Raw genomic sequence first — 17,353 nt, forward strand, 5'->3', positions numbered from 1 at the left:
AATTTCAAAAATTAACAATATATAGCAAAACAAACTAAAATATATTGACAAGCACGACCAAAATGTTATTATGTATTAAGTGATAAACTCGTGTATGAATCATAATTAGTAAGTAGATATATATAAATAGAGTGAAATTTTACTTTATTTATAAATATTTTTTATTAATTTTGTATTTTTACAGTTATCCTACAATAGTAGCAAAATTTGTTTACCTTTTTCTTCTCCATTTGTCTTCAATTGCACAGTTTGATTTCCAAAATTCTAATGTGGAAAGAAAGTATGTATATATTTATATATTTGGTGCACCATAATCTCATCCAATGACACATACAAAAATATTACTTGTATAGTATATCGGTTGACCATTTATTCCAACAATACCATACAATGAAAATTTAGGACATAACAATTAATTTCTATCTCGTATGCAATACCCCCGTAGAAATTTCATCACTACCTCTTTCTTTATTTTCGTCTTCTCCAATGACTAAGATTCATTTTCTACTTGAACATCATTGTTGGTATAATTGCTCCATAGGAAGGAAAGAGTATCACCAATTGAGTGAAGAGCATAATCCATTAGAATGTATGTTTGAATCTTTTTTTTTTAATATTCGTAGATTTAAATGAAAGTAGATAGACAAATTACATTTCTAGAATGATAGTGAAAGAAAACTAAGAAGATTACAATAAAGTTCCACTTAATGAGTAACTGAAGTATATATAAGTATAAAAAAATCGAGACATTCGAAATAAACAAGTATAAAGTACTTACTTACTTGCCCTCTTAAATATGTTAACCTAAGGTTTTAATCATGATTTACTTCCTAACTAATCATCCTTATGCTCTAATAAATATCATATCCTCTGGTTCCTATGACATGTAACTCTCTATTTTTCAACCATTAGCATTTTTAATGACCTTCGCAAATTTTTTGATTAAACAAAAGAGTGATTGCGGGAAGAGGCAATGAAAGAGAGGTGTTAGAGTTTGAAGTAGAAGAAAATATGAAAGAATAATATATACACACATATTCTTATTTATTTAAGATCAAGAAAAAGGGCATATAAGTAAATTCAACCCCTAACTTTTAGTTAAAAACTAATTAATTTGTCCGAAGATTAATTAAACCTTTATGAAATATGGGTGGAATGTTAGGAGTTATATCGTAATGGAAGTTTAAACATATGCTCTCATACTAGGTTAAATTACGAAATAGTTGTGTTACTATACTAAATTATGAAATAATTTAGAAACTTAAGTTTATAAGTTGCAATAATTAGGAAATGATTATTTAAGCTTAATTATATAGATGCTCCAAGTAAGTGTGGGGGTTCTCAGATTCATCGGTTCAAGGTTGGTGTGACATTTGGTAAAAAGCTCAACATGAAAAATGGCCAGTTTGGCAACCAATGAAGCTCTCTTCTTTTCTTTTCTCCCCCACCCATCACTTGGCAGCTAGATCCACTCATGGGTTTTGAATTATTTCATATACAAAACAATCTGACCCACTCGCCTACCTCTAACATGCTTCCCATTCTCAATTCTCATCAACAAACCTTTTTGTTGGGCTGTGGTACAAAGTTTTAAATTAACACGGAATATATTTTCCACTTTTTTTTCATGCGTCCCCAATTGTTTACTCACCTCACATTGCTGTTTAAATATGTGTGTTCTTGCAGTTCTTTTGTAGGCTCATAAAAGCTGTTTGTTAAAATGCCTAAAACACCAGTACTTGAGTTAGCTCTATTCAACAGGCACGTTTGGAGATGGGAAGAGTGAGCCATGCTGGAGAGGCAGGGCACATGCTAGATTTACCAGAAAGATGGTAAGTATTAGCATGTGCTCTTCTTCTCCAACTTGGATTCTCTTCCTTTTGTAAACAACATTGAAAACTTAAGCCTGTGTTTACTTCTAATAAAGGGTAACGGTGTTCTATTTCTTATTTGTTTTAACTTGAATGCTTGAGCTGGTGTTCAGTTTAGTGCATATTTCACTTAGTATAGCTCATGCTGGAAATTATTGCTTCTCTAGAAGAAGGGAAATTGTGGAATGGTAATGGGTTGTCTTCGTTGGTTCGGTTTCTGGTTTAATTGATGACTTACTAGTTTAATGAGTCTTGTCACCGTTGTCTACATTGTGTGAACTTTGAACTCTTCTGATATGTATGATTCAGTATATGTTTGATTTATCTGTATGCTGAGTTGGAATGTAAAGAATTGTGGAGAAAAGGGAGTGTAGTTTACAGAAAGAAGTAGTTTTAAATGTGTTATCAATCAGTATGTTGGCCATTTGTCGATAGGAGTGACAAACTCTTGATATCAGAGAGATTAAAGTCAATCTAAATGTATAATTTACTGTGTCATAATATTTACAAAGTTTGAATTTGTTGTTCATGATTAACAACGGTCAAATCTGCCCTCTAAAGCTGATGCAGCAGACTCCACATGTACAAGCAAACAGGAATAGACTTTCTGCTTTAGCCTCTCAATGGATTCCCTTAAGCCATTATCTCCTGAACTCAAGTTATCTTTTAACCTGTCCAACCATTCATTGGCTTGCTTGAGCTGAGATAGAGCAACAGCAATATGGTTACCCGCCTCTGTTTGTTGTCCTGCATTGTTCCGGCCTTTCTTGTCCTGGTTTCCTATACGAAACCCAGCATCCAATGCTTTCTCCAAGAAATTTAAAAACCATGTTGTTGATTCCTTTAGCAAAACATCTCTTAGTAAAGTTATCTCCTTTGCACCATCTCCTCTGGCCCATTCTTGTTTTTCGCTGTCTCTTAATTCAATAGGTGCCTTTGCAGGCTTTGACGATGCATTCTTTGACATGAATAAAGAGGAGCCTTTTGTAGACTTATTTGCTTCTGGCAGAGATGAGTTTGCAGTCAAAAGAAGTGACTTGTCCTTGACTCCATCCTTGGAATTTGTTTCGGAGATTAGCTGCTGCAGTGTGAAAAACTTGGTAAGAGGGAGTTGGGGATTCTCAGGTGAGGCTGATGAGCACAGATCAGCAAACACACTGAAAAGAAAGATGATGGAAATAATATTAATTCATATGATATGGTCGACTTTTTCAATATTTAAATCCTGAAAATATACCTGAGACATTTGATCAAGGAGGCTGCAGCAATTGCCTCTTTTTGAGCCTCTATTGCAACCATAGAAGCTATATTTTTCCTCCTAACCATCCCCTTGAAAAATTAAAAATCCACATATATACCACAAATTTCGATGAGCGAGAAAAGGAAACGATCGGTTAAATGCATAACGCCGAAATAAAAAGACTAATAACATGGAAAGAGTAAAGGGAATGCATACTTTTCCAGTCTTTAAAAGATTACTAGGCAAGGAGGCCCATGAAATCGTCTCTGATGAATGAGTTTTATCTCTTCTGTTTGGTAAGCAATTCACATTCAAATTTTCTTGCTTAGTTGAACTGCCTTTCGCAGGGATGCTCTTGGACGATGCAGAGGCCTCCTTGACACTCAACTGAAGGGCTTCTGTCTTTGAGGAAACCTCATCAAGTCGATTTTGCAGGTTTGCTGCTTGTACCTATCAGTGAAGCATAAAATGAGAATCTTTTCTAAGATCGGAACAATCCATTTTAATCCAATACTGCCTTTCTATGTGCATCAATGAAATAAGATGGTGATGGTGTTCCAAGTTACAATTTTAGTTCCTTCTCAAACTGATAAAATCGAACTTTAAGTTTTATTCAAGGAATATCGATGTCGTTATTGATATTGGGATTTCAATTTTATGGATGTATCCTCGTAAATATTGATACTCGAAATAAAAATTCACTTAGATTATTAATTAAGTTGTTTTTACTCCAAAACTAGGTTTGTATATTGCTAATAGTAGTCATATTCATATTGGTTTAAATAAATGACACCTTTTATGTTTTACGAGCATTTATAAAAGATGTAGGAGAAATCCACGGTTATTTAATATTAGTAACAAATCTTTCGATCTATGGGTATATCGACATTATGTATGGATATTTTCATTCTTGATTGGTCATAGAATGAACCTTCTTATATGTACATGGACTATATGAAACTTACCCCCACCCCACCCACAAACAAAAGAAAAAAAGTCATTGTTAGTATGAGATAGACTTGTACCTGACCTTTAAGGTCGTTGGACTTTCCTTTTACCGGTCCTACTACAACCTTCTTACCTGCTTCACCATCCTCATTTTCATTGCTCCTCCCAACTGCACTTGAATCAAATCTACCACTTCTAGAACTCAATGACAAAACACCTTGCATATACCGCGACGAAACATTTGTCTTCTCCTCTTTGATCACGACTTTATGTCTCATGCTATCAATTTTTCCTTCTGACATCTCCTTTGGTTTGGCTCCACCTTTACCTTCCTGATAAGCTTGAACTGGATTCTCTGATGGCTCCATCATTTGCATAAGATCCTTTGGAGTTCCAATGCAGGGTTGTCGTCCAGGAACCGGTCTAATCCCAACAAGAACTGGAACTGGAGTTCCAGGTTCCATTTTATCAACATAGAAGAATTGGCCAAGTTGTAACTTGTTGTTCAAGATCAACTCATTATCTGGCCTGGACAATGAAACATAAGTTGAGTGTGAAGAATCCGAAACTTTTACAAAGAAACCTTGATTAGGCCACAGTTCCGAACCATTTAAAGCAGGTACAATGCTGATAACTTGTAGTAGCACTGATCTATATTCTCCTCTGACCTTCACATTGGAGTTCATACTCTGTAGAAGTTTAAGCAATATTCCCGGTATAAGTGACGCCATTCCGAAACTTGGTCACTTTTGACTATAAAACCACAACTTTCATCTCATCCAAACACAAAACTGGATGCGGGTAAGTCCGGATACAGAAAGCCAAGAATAACAATGTTTTGTACTAATGGGAAAAAAAAGCAGCCAAAAGGGTGAGTTTTCTGTCAAAAGGAAAGAAAATATAATCTTACACAAACACTTTCAAGTCTTAGAAATTTCACAAGAGTAATGTTTCTGTTTGCTGAAGGTTGAAGTAGGAATAAATCCTCTAACTTTGCATTCTTGGCAAGTAAACATCAACTTCTCTTGGCTTGAAAGCAAAGTAAGAATGTTTACCAAATGGTTGGAGATGTCGTAATTGCCCCCCATGTAGGAGAGTTGGTTGGAGATTGAGTTAGTTTCAATCGAGGTTAAAAAGGTAAATTTATGTAGGTATCTTCTTCATTACTTAACTCATTTTCAATTAACAGGTAGGGAAGCCGTTGTCAAAAGGTAAAGCCATTGGGATGTCACTTTCTACTACATACAAATTACAACTCATAATTTTTCTCAGCCAGAAAAGAAATTCTAACATCACTACATGAGTTACGTTTGATGTCACTTTCTAGTACATAAATATTTAGTTCTATATTTGATAGGGCAACCGCGATTAAATTCATTTTAACTCTTAATCCTATCATCAACTATCCAAAAAAAAAAAGATTCAAAATTTCAAAAGTTACCTTTTAAGCCCTCAAATTAAGAAGAATAGGTTTATTTAATTTGAGTTTTAAAATATAGATTTGAATTTTGACGAGTCCTTGAAATATTTTTGTTCAAAATAATTTTAGAAAGTATAATTTTTTAGAAATTTAAGATGTCATATAATTCTTTAAAATGAAAATACCAAGATATTTTGAATCTATTTTTAAAAATACAAAGACTAAAAAGTAATAAAAGGGAACCCAATAAAATCGTATTAATAAATAGTACGTAAAACCATCCATTTGGGGTTTTTTTAAAAACATTTTGCATGAGGATGATAATCAAAGAAGAAAAAGATTAGAAAAAAGAGTTACTAATATAAACTTTTAATCACGTTATGAAAATTTTAATTATTGCATACTATAAAGTCCGAACATTCAAGTCTTTACTTCTTTTAGCACTGAAGTAATGGGCATTAGTGAATGACAAGTCGAAGCTAATCTATTACAGTGTCTAATTGACTATATTAATTAATTATATTTACATTCAGCCATCATTTCACATACTTTAAAATTGATTTGGCATATCCAACTAAATAATTGACAATGGACCACTTTAAAAGCAATTACTCTTTTTTTTTTTTTTTTTTTTCAAATTTTGGATAAGAACTTTTAAAGCAATTGATGAGGCATCCATTTATTATAATCAGAGACATTATAATAATGTAGATAAATGGTTATCATAATTCATTGACTACAAGGATAGGTCAAATCTAGGCCTATCATATCTACAAATATTATTTCAGATTGCAATATCATGTTATAAACAATGAAAAAAGTGTAACAAAAATTGAGTAATAAGTCGGGGATATTTGTAATCAACCCAAATCTTCTTCCTCGGCACTTTGCTAGTCACTTTATGAACATTTTTAGTGCCATGTAACAATCATTCTAATGCTTGTTTGGTTTCCATTAGAAAAAATAATGGAAATAACAACTTAAACATTCAATCGATTCCCCAAATGGACCCCCCCCCCCCCCCCCCCCCCCCCCCGGCTGAATCCGCTGCAAGAACTCATGATCAAGTGCCACAAGGAAGAAGAAACAAACTTGTGCATCACGACCTAAAAGAATAATTAAAAAAGAGAGAAAAAGAAAGGGAATCATTAAGGAAAAGCCAAGAACAATGTCTTCATCTCAAAACTTTGCAGCAAGTTAGTCATTTTATGGGTCCTTTCTTGGCATCATATCACAATAATGGTTTTGAGATAAATCCTAAAGCTTCCCCCCAACCAAACAGAAGAAAACAGAACAAGCTAATAATGAAGGGAAGTGAAAATAATGTTGCCTTACCACAACAAACACAATGAATAAACAGAATGTTTGCAAAACCTAACCATAGTCCAAACACTGTGAAGGAAGAACTAAAAACTTTACATCCTCTGATGCAGCCAATGCCAATCTGCCACGCCAGCGAGGGGTATTAAAATGAAAAATCAGCAATTTGATCTTCCTGATTGAACCCGAAGCTGCTTCGTTGTTATGAAGTCAGTCAGGCCTCAAAAGAAATCCAAATTATGGAAGTTCCAAATTACAATAAATCCTAACAACTAATATGCACATGAACTTATGAAATCATATATTAGTACCAGATGATGATAGACCCATGACCACACAAAGCACCAGAGACTTTCCTATACACCCAAAATGCCGGGAGCTGACTATTAAAAGAATCATATGTTGATTCTATATTTGACTTCTTTTTACACGTTTTTTTATTCCTAAATAGATGCCTAAAACCGATTTAAGCACCCATCAATCAATCCATGACTACCCTTCCGCGAGTGCGTTGGTAGTGTATAACAGTTTATAAACACTGGAGAAGAAAGGTATTTAGAGAGAGCAGCCTGCATCTTCCATATTCCTTCTCCACCATCTGGAGCGACTCAAGACCACCTGATGTCTCTGGTGAGCATGACTATGACCTGCAGTTAAGCAAGAAAACTTTAAAATCAACTGCTAACAACGGGAAGCAATATTTGTTCAAGTTTAAAAATCAAGTCAATATTCAAACTTCCAGAAAATAAATGTCATCAGGTGGGTGGGTGGGGTGCAACGATTAAGCTCAAGTTATCAATTATAGTGTTTGCATAATAAATTGCTTTCATATTTTCCACAAAGTAATAAAAATACTTTTCAATCAAATGTCTATATCTTAAGTCTCGGGCCAACAAGATATTCTTTGTACTTCAATTATGAAAGAGAAAAACCGGACAAAAGGCTATTCAACACAAACAAGAAAATACTAATCACAATCATTTCTACTTTGTAGGGTATCGTAATTGGCAGAGTGGCCTTGCTGCCACGATCCATTGAGATTTAGCCCTTCGTCGCTCCGATTCGACCAAAATAATTTCTAATTTGCAGGTCTTAGTGCAAGATACTCCATAAGAAAACTCACAAGGCCAACATGCAAAAAGATACCATCTATAACTGTAACCTTAAACAAAATTGTTAAGAGGAAATAAGAAGGAAAGAAAACGAGAGAGGGAAGTTATTAAGCAACTATCAGGAACTTCCAATATTTTCCACTTAGAGGAAATAACTATTCATGTCTGGACAATAACATCTACAGAGAACAATAACATTGTCTTGCAAGCATCAGGACAAAACGTTTAACACATTCAGCCAATTTTGTAAGAGTATATCAAGACAGATATTCAGATATATAAAAGTCTATAAGAAGGATGTTAAGATCGTGACAAAAGTTATCAACTTCACTCGTTCTGCCTTTCCTATGTATTTGGAATTTCTGGAAACTTATCATGACCATGAGCTTTCAGTCAGCACTATTTCAATAATGGACATGACTTCAACATTTCCTCAGTAATCCCCAAAACTCAAGTGCACAGTAATCCCCAAGTCAAGACATGCCAGAGCACCACCTGATGGCAGGAGCCTCAACCTTGGGGGAGGTTGGACAGGACATATGAGTCATGGGAGGTGCACAGCACAGCGCCAACAGGGTCGCGAACCACGACATCAGGAAGAGCAGCTAGACAGGCACCCACAAGACACACATGACACATCAAAGGATGGTGCACGCCAGAGTGGGTGGGAGCCAATTGTGTGCTCAGACAGTGCTATGAGAGGCTGATAGGCAGACACACATGGACTTCGTCTCGAGCCCAAGGGACATTTGGAGCCCAACGCTTTCCATTCTTAAGCCCAACAGAGTAGATCAAATTGTGACATGTGGCATCATTTGAAGCGGTCAAAGTGGTGAAATGTGGCAAATATTCAATGGAGCTAGAGAGAAAAAATATCCCAGGCCATAGAAGCACAAGCCCTGACCACTAACCTCTCTAGCTCCGTCGAATCTTTGTCACGTGTCACCACTTGGACCGCTGCAAAGGGTGCCATGTGCCCTCTTGGACCTACTCCTTGGGCCAATGGTTGTCCTGCTCGACCTCCCCCAAGGCAGAGGCTCTTGGCATCCCACCACTTGCCCGCCATCAAGTGGAGCTATTGGCACATTTTTACTTGATCTCCCCCAAGTCTCTTTGACCTAGTCTTAACATGGTCAATGTTTCAGGGGACTGACAAACCTTTTTACCCTGGTGGCACCTCTCACCACTCACTAACCTCCCATCATGCTCATGGTCAGTTTTAGAGGTTTGACAAACCTGGCTCGATTATCACTTACAACGGGGTGAAATCCAAAAATAGATTTTTTGCCCTTTAACCCTGTGCGGCATCAAGGTTTCCCTTGACCAGCCAACATGAACTTTGCCTAATACACCTACAAAGACACTCGAAACACTAGATGAACTTCCAAAGGGCACTTAACTCACATGATCACCATATAACTAAGCTAGAAAGAGGGGTAGGAGAGATGCATGTATGCATGGTGGGCATATAGAACACTTCATTGATCAAAGCTTTGTCAAAACCACGCATAACAAGACTCGAGACTTGGGAGTCTCCCAACATGGGAAGTTCTCTGGACACATCTCCACTTCCACTCAGCAACTTAGAGAATATATTTGGAAAAAGTAAATGCATTTATTTTAGTTCATAAATTAATTTCAAATAATAGTGTTATAATTTACTTTCTTGTAGACACATTGGCTAGACAAGATTATAGAGCATATATCAAACATAGTCATGCCATTTTTCTCTTTTTTTCATTTTGACATTCATAAATGCTCAAGCCAGCTTACGTACAAGGACTATTCTCATAGGAAAACCACCTGATACTACCACATTTGGTTCCCAAGATAACTTGTAAGGTATTTAAATTTTAAGTGCATGGCCACCAATGTGTTTAACTTATTCCCTCCAATAAACCCTTATTACTTTTTGGTCTAAACCTTCATTATTTACATTATCCTTATTGATCATTGTGCTAATTTATGGTGGTTTACAAGTTTTGACAGACTACACCGTTAGGTACTCAAGCACCTTGGAGAATCATACCCTAAAAGCTAGATATTGGGGTGGGAGAGCCAAGCCACTTAAGTACCACATTGGTCATCCCATTGTAACCATTATGACAAAGGCATTCCACACTACTTTGATTCCTAACAATACCCCCATCCCCCAAAAACCCGATGTCCAAGTGGCTACTACGATGGTACTTCACTCGACCACCCAGTTAGAACCCTCTACCAGTTCCACCTTCGAAACATCGAGAGCTACCTTTGATATTGTTGGTGATATATAATTAAATTTGCCTTCAACTACTGGCTTAAGCTTTTGGGTAAATTGGTGGTTTAATATGGTATCAGAGCAGGTGGTCCAGGGGGATCCTGTGTTCAAGCCCCTACATTCTTGTTTCCTCCCCAATTAAAATCGATTTCCACTTGCTGAGCCTTTCCAAATATTTCATGCCTAGAAGTGAGAGAGAGTGTTGGTGATATATAATTAAATTTGCATTCAACCACCGGCTTGAGCTTTTGGGTGAATTAGTGGTTTAATAGATACCACTGTTAGGAACTTTGGAGAACTACACCCCAAAAGTCAACTATTCGGGTGGGAGAGTCAAACCACTTAATTACCACATTGGTCATCCCATTCTAACCAATGTGGAACAAATGCATCTCTTACTACCTTGGTTCTTAAGCTAAAAAGCATAGACACTCCTAAAATGGTCTAGTGTCGATATCAAACACAGACACGCCTCGCACACGTGCCCATTATGCCAGCTGGCACATCAAATATTTTAATATGAAATTTGAGTATCCAAAAAGGCATGACACTCCTCGACATGGCCAAACATGCAGATGACACCTCAGGACACAAGAAGCTGTAATTCTTTGTTAAAAATTTAACACGACCATTTTTTACTCGACTGAGTGACGGTGAAGGGAGGGGAAGTCGGTGTTGTCCAATTGAACGATGACAAAGGATGAGATTGGCGTCATTGAGAAGAATCTAGGAGGAAAGGGGGAAAGCACTAAGCAGAATAAGGGAGGAGAGATGTGCGAGATGTTAAAGAGAATAGTGGAGGGAAAGGAAACATCATTAGGGTTAGGATTTTTACCTTTAAATAGGTTTTTGGGCCTACATTTTTTCACTTTGGGTCATTTTAAAATAGGTTTTGGACTTCTCTTTAAAATGTCTTTTCCTTCTTTATTATACATTACTTTTAAAAGAAATATTATTTTTAATAATTAACAGAGAATTTGAATATATATATAGAATAAAAATAAAATAAAATAAAAAAATCATGTGTACTCAATCCTGTCGTGTCCTACATTAAAAAAAATTGGCGTGTTGCTGTGTTGCGTCGTATCCCATTTCCTGTGTCAGTGTCCATGCTTCTTAGTTCCTAAGGTACACACTCGTTTTTATGAGTATCCAAACACATCTTCAATTGTACCAACCACATTTCTCAACTACCACACGTTGACTTAAAACCAGAGAATTGTGCTACCAATCCCCAAGATTAGTTGTTCTCCTTGTCCAGGACTTATATTAAAAAAGCACACCCTACCATTCTGCTATAAGCCTATATGAAATAAGATATGACAGGCAAAGATATCACCAAAAACATTTTACCATCAGCTTTCAAATAGTTGTCATTCTGATCAAATATGAAATTGTCGAAAAACCTATGCCCTGAACATAAGTCTACCTCTAGAATGCATGATAAATTATTTGCAAGGCTAGATCCGAAGCCCGCCACTCAAGTAGCAGTTCCGCTGCTCTAAGTCCTGCTGCAATCTATCGATACCTATAAATGTAATCAAATTGCAGTTAGAAACTGCTAGTGATAAGATAGGAAGGGCAATTTGAAATATTAATTATTAACAGAAAAATTTGAAGTTTACCTGATCAACTCCTCACCCAGATGTTTGGTCAGAACCGCTACCTTGTACAAACTGAGAAGGAGAATGAACAACGAACTGTGGCTGTGCTGCAACAGGTGCTGGAATCCCTGATGATACAAACATGTTTTTCTAATCAAGCATGTCTTCACATGCCAAACCATATTTATTATTTTAATTTTCCCCATTCTACATCAGATGATAAAAAATATAGCACGAATTTCAATATCCCCATGAATGGCTTCCCCTTCTGTTGTAAACTTGCACTTTCATTCCTTTAGAATGAAAAAAGTTTTCAACCAAAAAAAAAAGCAAATCTTCGCTGTCCCCGTAAAATATCCAGTCTTGTCCATTATCGCACTGTTTTGACTGGATGGTGCCACTTACTTTTTTAACCTTCAGAGTACTATCATCACATAACTAAGTCAATAAAATGATTGAACACAAGTTTACCAGTTTTTCTTTAAAAAGATTAAAAAAGGCACATCCAAAAGATTAAATGATAGAAGGAAAAAGAAATGGCCTCGAGAAAAAGACGGAAGGACCAAACCAGTGGAGAAACTAAAAAAGATAACACAAATACACAGAAGATTATCCAATTGATGATAACAAAATAAGAAATTCAAGGAAAAATGCCTAAAAAACTAGTCAAAATTCACATTGCTCAATGTTGTAATCAAGAGTAATCATCATACAAAGCAGAATACCTGAAGGATATGGTGCCTGAATAGTAGGCATTGGAGAAGATGTTAATGCATTAACATTAGGACCACTAAACTGCAAAATCTGAGGACTTGGCATCGCATATCCATGTACTGCTCCATAACCATGACCACCAGGGACTGTTTGACCTAATTGTCCATAATGATAAATTGTAGGGCTTGCTGACCCAGGCACTCCATAAATCTGCAGGTATTGCTGACCCACAAAAGGGTTGTATCCACCCTAGACAAAGGATACAAGACACAGAAAATCAAAACCACTGAGCATATTATGCTAGGACTGTCAAAAAGCTTGAGAAATTTCTAAGGATACCCATCGTATCACCCTTCCCTACTTCCAAATCCACCCTTCAAACACAAAATTGCAGACATAAGTAAATATACCAACAGTGATACCTGCGGGTAGACATACTCGGGTCCGTAAGTAGCATAACTGCAAAGGAAACAAATAATTTAAAACATTTTAAATATTTCCAAGCGATAGGATTATGAAAGCAGAAATTTAAGTAGTAGCACAAACAGAACAATGCAAACTTAACAGGAGGAAATTGTTTAACAACCCACAGTCCATTGTGATACCAGAAGACAAATATTTGGTACCCCAATTAACTAGAGACTAGAGTTCAAATCCTACCAACTTGACTTTTAATATAAACTATAAAACGCAAGAGAAAACAAGATATGAAACTTCACCAATAATACTAGCCATGCTTCTTCCCGTTCAATTACATTAGTCTTGGCACATATCCTCATACAACTTCTATGGTATTCCTGCAATTACCAATCACACTGTGCCACATCACTGATCAGGTACCAATCCTGATTTCTGGGAGGTGACAAAGAAACATATCCTAAGGAATGCTGCATGTAGTGATTGGTAATATACCTTGTGACTTCAAAGAAAAATACTAACATTAAGTTGGCAGTGCAGGGAATGTATACCAACCAAGTGGTATCTATGAACCATGTTAAGAAACAATGAAAACTAGGATATAAGGTCTAAAAGAAAAGACAAGGTTACTGTCCTCAAAAAATGAAACACCCAACCTGAAAGCATATATTTACATAATTACATCTAAAGTAACTAGACGATACCATTCATTTGATATAAGATTTAGTGGCAATCAGAAATGAAAAATAAATCAAATATCATAATTTCGAACTTCTGAAAGCGAACAAATCCCCACAGAGTCATAATACAAAATGCAAAGGTCGTGATATAGGAATGCAAAACACAAAAGATTGGAGTTATACAAAATAACAAAATTTGAATATATTGGTAGGTTTGGATGCACAACGAAGAACCTTGGAGACATACCCATAAGGAGGATATGCAAGTCCCTGCTGATAAGCATAGGAAACCGGTTGTTGATAGCCAAAATTTCCAATATAAGTTCCCCTGTTGGGTTGCATCCCTCCAACATAAACTGCAGGCTGTCTTAAACGTCCTGTTCCTGTAAGAAACAGCAGTGTAAAAGTAAAGACCAACCGATCTAGAGCTTTAAAAAACTGAAAACAGGAATTTGTGAACATTAATTCCTTTCAACAAAATGGCACATGCCAAGAAAAATCCCCGATCATACAAAAATACACATGACAGGAACTAGCAATATGATTTGCTGAGCAATAAAAGATCAAATAAGTGAATAATACCATAAGATAAAGGTGGGCGAGGCCGGCCAAGTGAAGCTAGATTACAATTTGCTCGCCTGCCATCAATAATTGGAGTAGGGTCTGCACAAGCTCTTCTAGCAGACTCTGGATCCCGGAAAGTCACCTAAAACCCTCCATGTAAACAGGAACAAACGTTCAGGTCATTCCAATGTCAACAATATAGATATTAATGATCAAACAATTAGATACGACTAGCTTGCTAGAAAAGAAAAGGTGTCAAAACGAATGTTCTTAGGCTATTACTTTTAGAAAGTAGAAACAAAAGTATAAAGTTAACAAAAACCCATTAAAGTAAAAACCATTAATACTCACAAAACCATATCCTTTGGATCTCCCTGTATTCTTATCCGTTATAACAACAGCCTCAAGAATCTCCCCAAACTGCTCAAAGTAGCGCCTCATAGTCTCGCTCTGAGTCTCCCATGCCAACCCACCAACAAAGACCTTGGTGTAAGTGGTATCACCAAAAGGAGAGTTCAGGAAACCAGAACTCGAACTTGATCCAGATATGGAACTAGGACCCGGACCATGCTGATAAGCCATTATTAATGGAGAAACTTAAGAAGAAAAGAAACAAGAGAAAAAAAGAATTGAACCCCCAAGATACAATATAAACAAAGAGACAGAGGGTAAGTAAGATTGGATCACGTGGAGGAGAAAAAGAGAATTAGAGAGAAACCCACATAGCAGAAGCAAACCCCTAGGAAAACCCTTTAGGAATTGAGGGGGATATACAGAGAGAATCAGGAGGAAATTGAAAAGAATTGAATGGGGAGGAAAAGGGTAGGAGAGGAATGATGAAGAGAAACAGGAAAAAGTGAGAGGAAGGCAGAAGAGAAAGGATCAAACCCAATAAGAGTGATCATAATTGGAAAGGGGAAACCCTAGAAATGAGCGAGAAAGAAAGAAAGCGAGGGGTGGAGATGGGCCAAAGAGGAACAGGGGAGAGGGGAAGAGGAGGTCAGTGATGAGGGCAGAGAGAGAGAGAGAGAGATCTAGGGACCGTAGGAAGAAGGTGGAATTGTACGGGGGGAAAGTGAGAGGAGAGAAAGAAGGGAATATGGAAGAAGGAGTATTGTAATTATGATCATAATAATGGAGAATACAAATACAAAGGTGGAGGTGGAGGAGGTGGTGGAGGAGGAGGAGGAGGAGGAGGAGGAGGAGACGGCGGCGCCGGAGAGTAAGGGGAGGGGAGGCGGAGGGTGGCGGAGGAAAACAAGGGAAAGGGAAAGGAAAGGAGAAGGAAAGGGTTTAGAAATTGGTTTTTCATGGTTGTTGTTAGTACTTTGTGCTTTCTTTTGTTTAATTGACGGACCCTCGAGTTTTACGGGATTTCTATTCAGATACTCCCAATCTCACACACCACAGTTTTCCTTTTTTTTTTTCTTTCTTTTTTCTTTTCTCTTTTTTCTTTTCTCTTTTTTCTTTTTTCTTTTTTCTCTCAAAAATATAAAGTTTTAATTCTTTTTAAAGATATACTTTTTTTTTCTTATAAAAATATGTATATTTATACCAATTTAATACATGATTTCTATCTATATACAACTTGAAATTGATATACTTTAATCAATCAAATTAACAGTAAGAAGTAAATGCAATGAGTAGAATAATAGATAATAATAAAGATAATTTCATATGAAGTAAATATTTGATTTATAAGGTTTAGGTCATACAAATAAAAAATTGAAAGCTAAGATGATGGATATTCTTTGGTAAAGTAAGATGATGAAATACAGTAGTAAGTAATCACTAATATTTATACAGTTTATTTGATAGTGAAAATATTTGTCTTAAATCGTGATGTGCTTAATTTTTATTAGTACAAGTTTGTCCTACGTAATTATTACTATTACTAATATAAATAGGACCTATCTTGGATAAAATTAGAGATGTTCACAAACAAGATTCCTCTTTAGTTCGCAGGTGATTGAATATTTTTTGGGAAAAAAATAATTGTTTTGTTTTTTAATTTATTCATTCTTTAAAAAAATATTTGGATTATTCTAAATCAAATAATATTTGTTACTGTAATTGAAACTATTTACCAAATATAACAATACTATATTTTGAAAATAGTTTCATTTTTTTTATTATCGTGGTAATTCTTTTTTAAAAAATTAAATTAAAAGATTTCATAACATTTTTATTAAAGAAAAACTATAAAACTATTCCTGCAAATTTTACAAAATATTTACAACCTATAGTAAATTTTATCACTGATAGTTATTGATATACTATAGTGATAGAATCCAAAATTTTGCTAACTTGTAAATAATTTAATTTATTTTGCTACTTTTAAAAATGCCCCGTTAAAATATCTAATCTCATACTTTTTAAAAGTTTAAATTTAAACATTACAACCATGGTCTAAAAAAAGAGTGAATCGTGTATATAATTAAAATATATAATCTCATAAAAAGTTCAAATTTAGACATTACAAGATAGTCTAAGAAAAGTGAATTGGGAATGAATTGTATGCGTAATTAATTAACATTATGTTTATATTTGTGTATACACTTATATATACTAGGGCTAAATTCTCATTGCTCCCTTCTAAATTCTCCAATTTGATCATAGATTTCTTATAAGATCGATACGAGGTTGGACATCTCTCGATCAAATAATATTTCATCTAAATAAGGACGGTCTTAAAGAAGGTAGATAATGTAAAAAGTTATAGGTCTCTGACCGTCTCGATCATTTTTCACTAAAAAACTATCTACATATATAAATCAATGTGTTATGTTCATCATCACAATACTAAAATTGTTATTCGTTATAATATTGTTCATCCCATGCTAATTTGACAGCAACCTCCAAACTCATATTTTCTTTCATATTTTAGTGAGTTTAGATCAAACCAAACGTCAGCATCTGAATCGTTTTATATTTTTTAATTCTTTTGAAATTTTAAAGTGAGACTTACATGTTTAACATAAAATATTGTGAAAATCTAACATTTTCAAATTTTTATTTCCTTGAACATCGAAGTTTTGGATGATCACGTTCATTTAAGTACAATGATAGTGTTCATAATGCAAATGATTTTCTTCTCCAATTTTTCTATCAATACCATGATTAGGACGACATAAAGTTGATATTGAGTGATGTGAATTTATTTCAAATCTCGATAAAAAAATTTAGAGAAAATCATCACTAGT

The 17,353-nt window shown here is 35.4% G+C and overlaps 2 protein-coding genes and 1 long non-coding RNA gene across 5 annotated transcripts; 1 reads left to right on the forward strand and 2 right to left on the reverse strand.

The window, feature by feature from the left end:
• Positions 1-48: 48 nt before the first annotated feature.
• Positions 49-3,829, forward strand: LOC116404789. The gene is made up of 2 exons (XR_004217864.1): positions 49-1,832; positions 3,459-3,829. It is a non-coding gene; the product is annotated as an uncharacterized LOC116404789 (long non-coding RNA).
• LOC101211274 lies at positions 2,260-5,034 on the reverse strand. Of its 3 annotated transcripts, XM_011659168.2 has the most exons (5): positions 4,667-4,798; positions 4,137-4,587; positions 3,328-3,561; positions 3,109-3,200; positions 2,260-3,028 (listed from the first exon to the last, which is right to left on the reverse strand). In XM_011659168.2, exons 2-5 carry the CDS (start codon positions 4,521-4,523, stop codon positions 2,404-2,406), a joined length of 1,338 nt encoding a protein of 445 aa, XP_011657470.1. In that variant the 5' UTR covers positions 4,524-4,587; positions 4,667-4,798; the 3' UTR covers positions 2,260-2,403. The 3 variants fall into 3 exon arrangements, with proteins under 3 accessions (XP_011657470.1, XP_031744117.1, XP_011657469.1); XM_031888257.1 differs by having other exon boundaries at positions 2,260-2,952; positions 3,109-3,189; positions 4,137-5,034; XM_011659167.2 differs by having other exon boundaries at positions 4,137-5,030.
• Positions 5,035-6,627: 1,593 nt separating this feature from the next.
• On the reverse strand, positions 6,628-15,490 carry LOC101211023 (RNA-binding protein 24-A). Its single transcript, XM_004146715.3, has 8 exons — positions 14,502-15,490; positions 14,169-14,292; positions 13,834-13,969; positions 12,912-12,948; positions 12,501-12,738; positions 11,797-11,903; positions 11,601-11,699; positions 6,628-7,446 (listed from the first exon to the last, which is right to left on the reverse strand). Exons 1-6 carry the CDS (start codon positions 14,730-14,732, stop codon positions 11,809-11,811), a joined length of 861 nt encoding a protein of 286 aa, XP_004146763.1. The 5' UTR covers positions 14,733-15,490; the 3' UTR covers positions 6,628-7,446; positions 11,601-11,699; positions 11,797-11,808.
• Between the last annotated feature and the right edge of the window lie 1,863 nt (positions 15,491-17,353).

This window comes from Cucumis sativus, chromosome 6, assembly GCF_000004075.3.
Source record: "Cucumis sativus cultivar 9930 chromosome 6, Cucumber_9930_V3, whole genome shotgun sequence".
NCBI lineage: Eukaryota > Viridiplantae > Streptophyta > Magnoliopsida > Cucurbitales > Cucurbitaceae > Cucumis > Cucumis sativus.

Excerpts from the sequence above, each read along its gene's own strand:
- LOC101211023 (XM_004146715.3), bottom strand. The coding sequence starts at position 14,732 with ATGGCTTATCAGCATGGTCCGGGTCCTAGTTCCATATCTGGATCAAGT. Across the intron at positions 14,293-14,501 it reads GATCCAAAGGATATGGTTTT|GTGACTTTCCGGGATCCAGA; the intron begins GTGAGTATTAAT and ends GGAGGGTTTTAG. Across the intron at positions 12,949-13,833 it reads CTTGCATATCCTCCTTATGG|TTATGCTACTTACGGACCCG; the intron begins GTATGTCTCCAA and ends TTTCCTTTGCAG.
- LOC101211274 (XM_011659167.2), bottom strand. The coding sequence starts at position 4,790 with ATGGCGTCACTTATACCGGGAATATTGCTTAAACTTCTACAGAGTATG. Across the intron at positions 3,562-4,136 it reads CCAACGACCTTAAAGGTCAG|GTACAAGCAGCAAACCTGCA; the intron begins GTACAAGTCTAT and ends CTTCACTGATAG. Across the intron at positions 3,029-3,108 it reads TCCTTGATCAAATGTCTCAG|TGTGTTTGCTGATCTGTGCT; the intron begins GTATATTTTCAG and ends CTTTCTTTTCAG.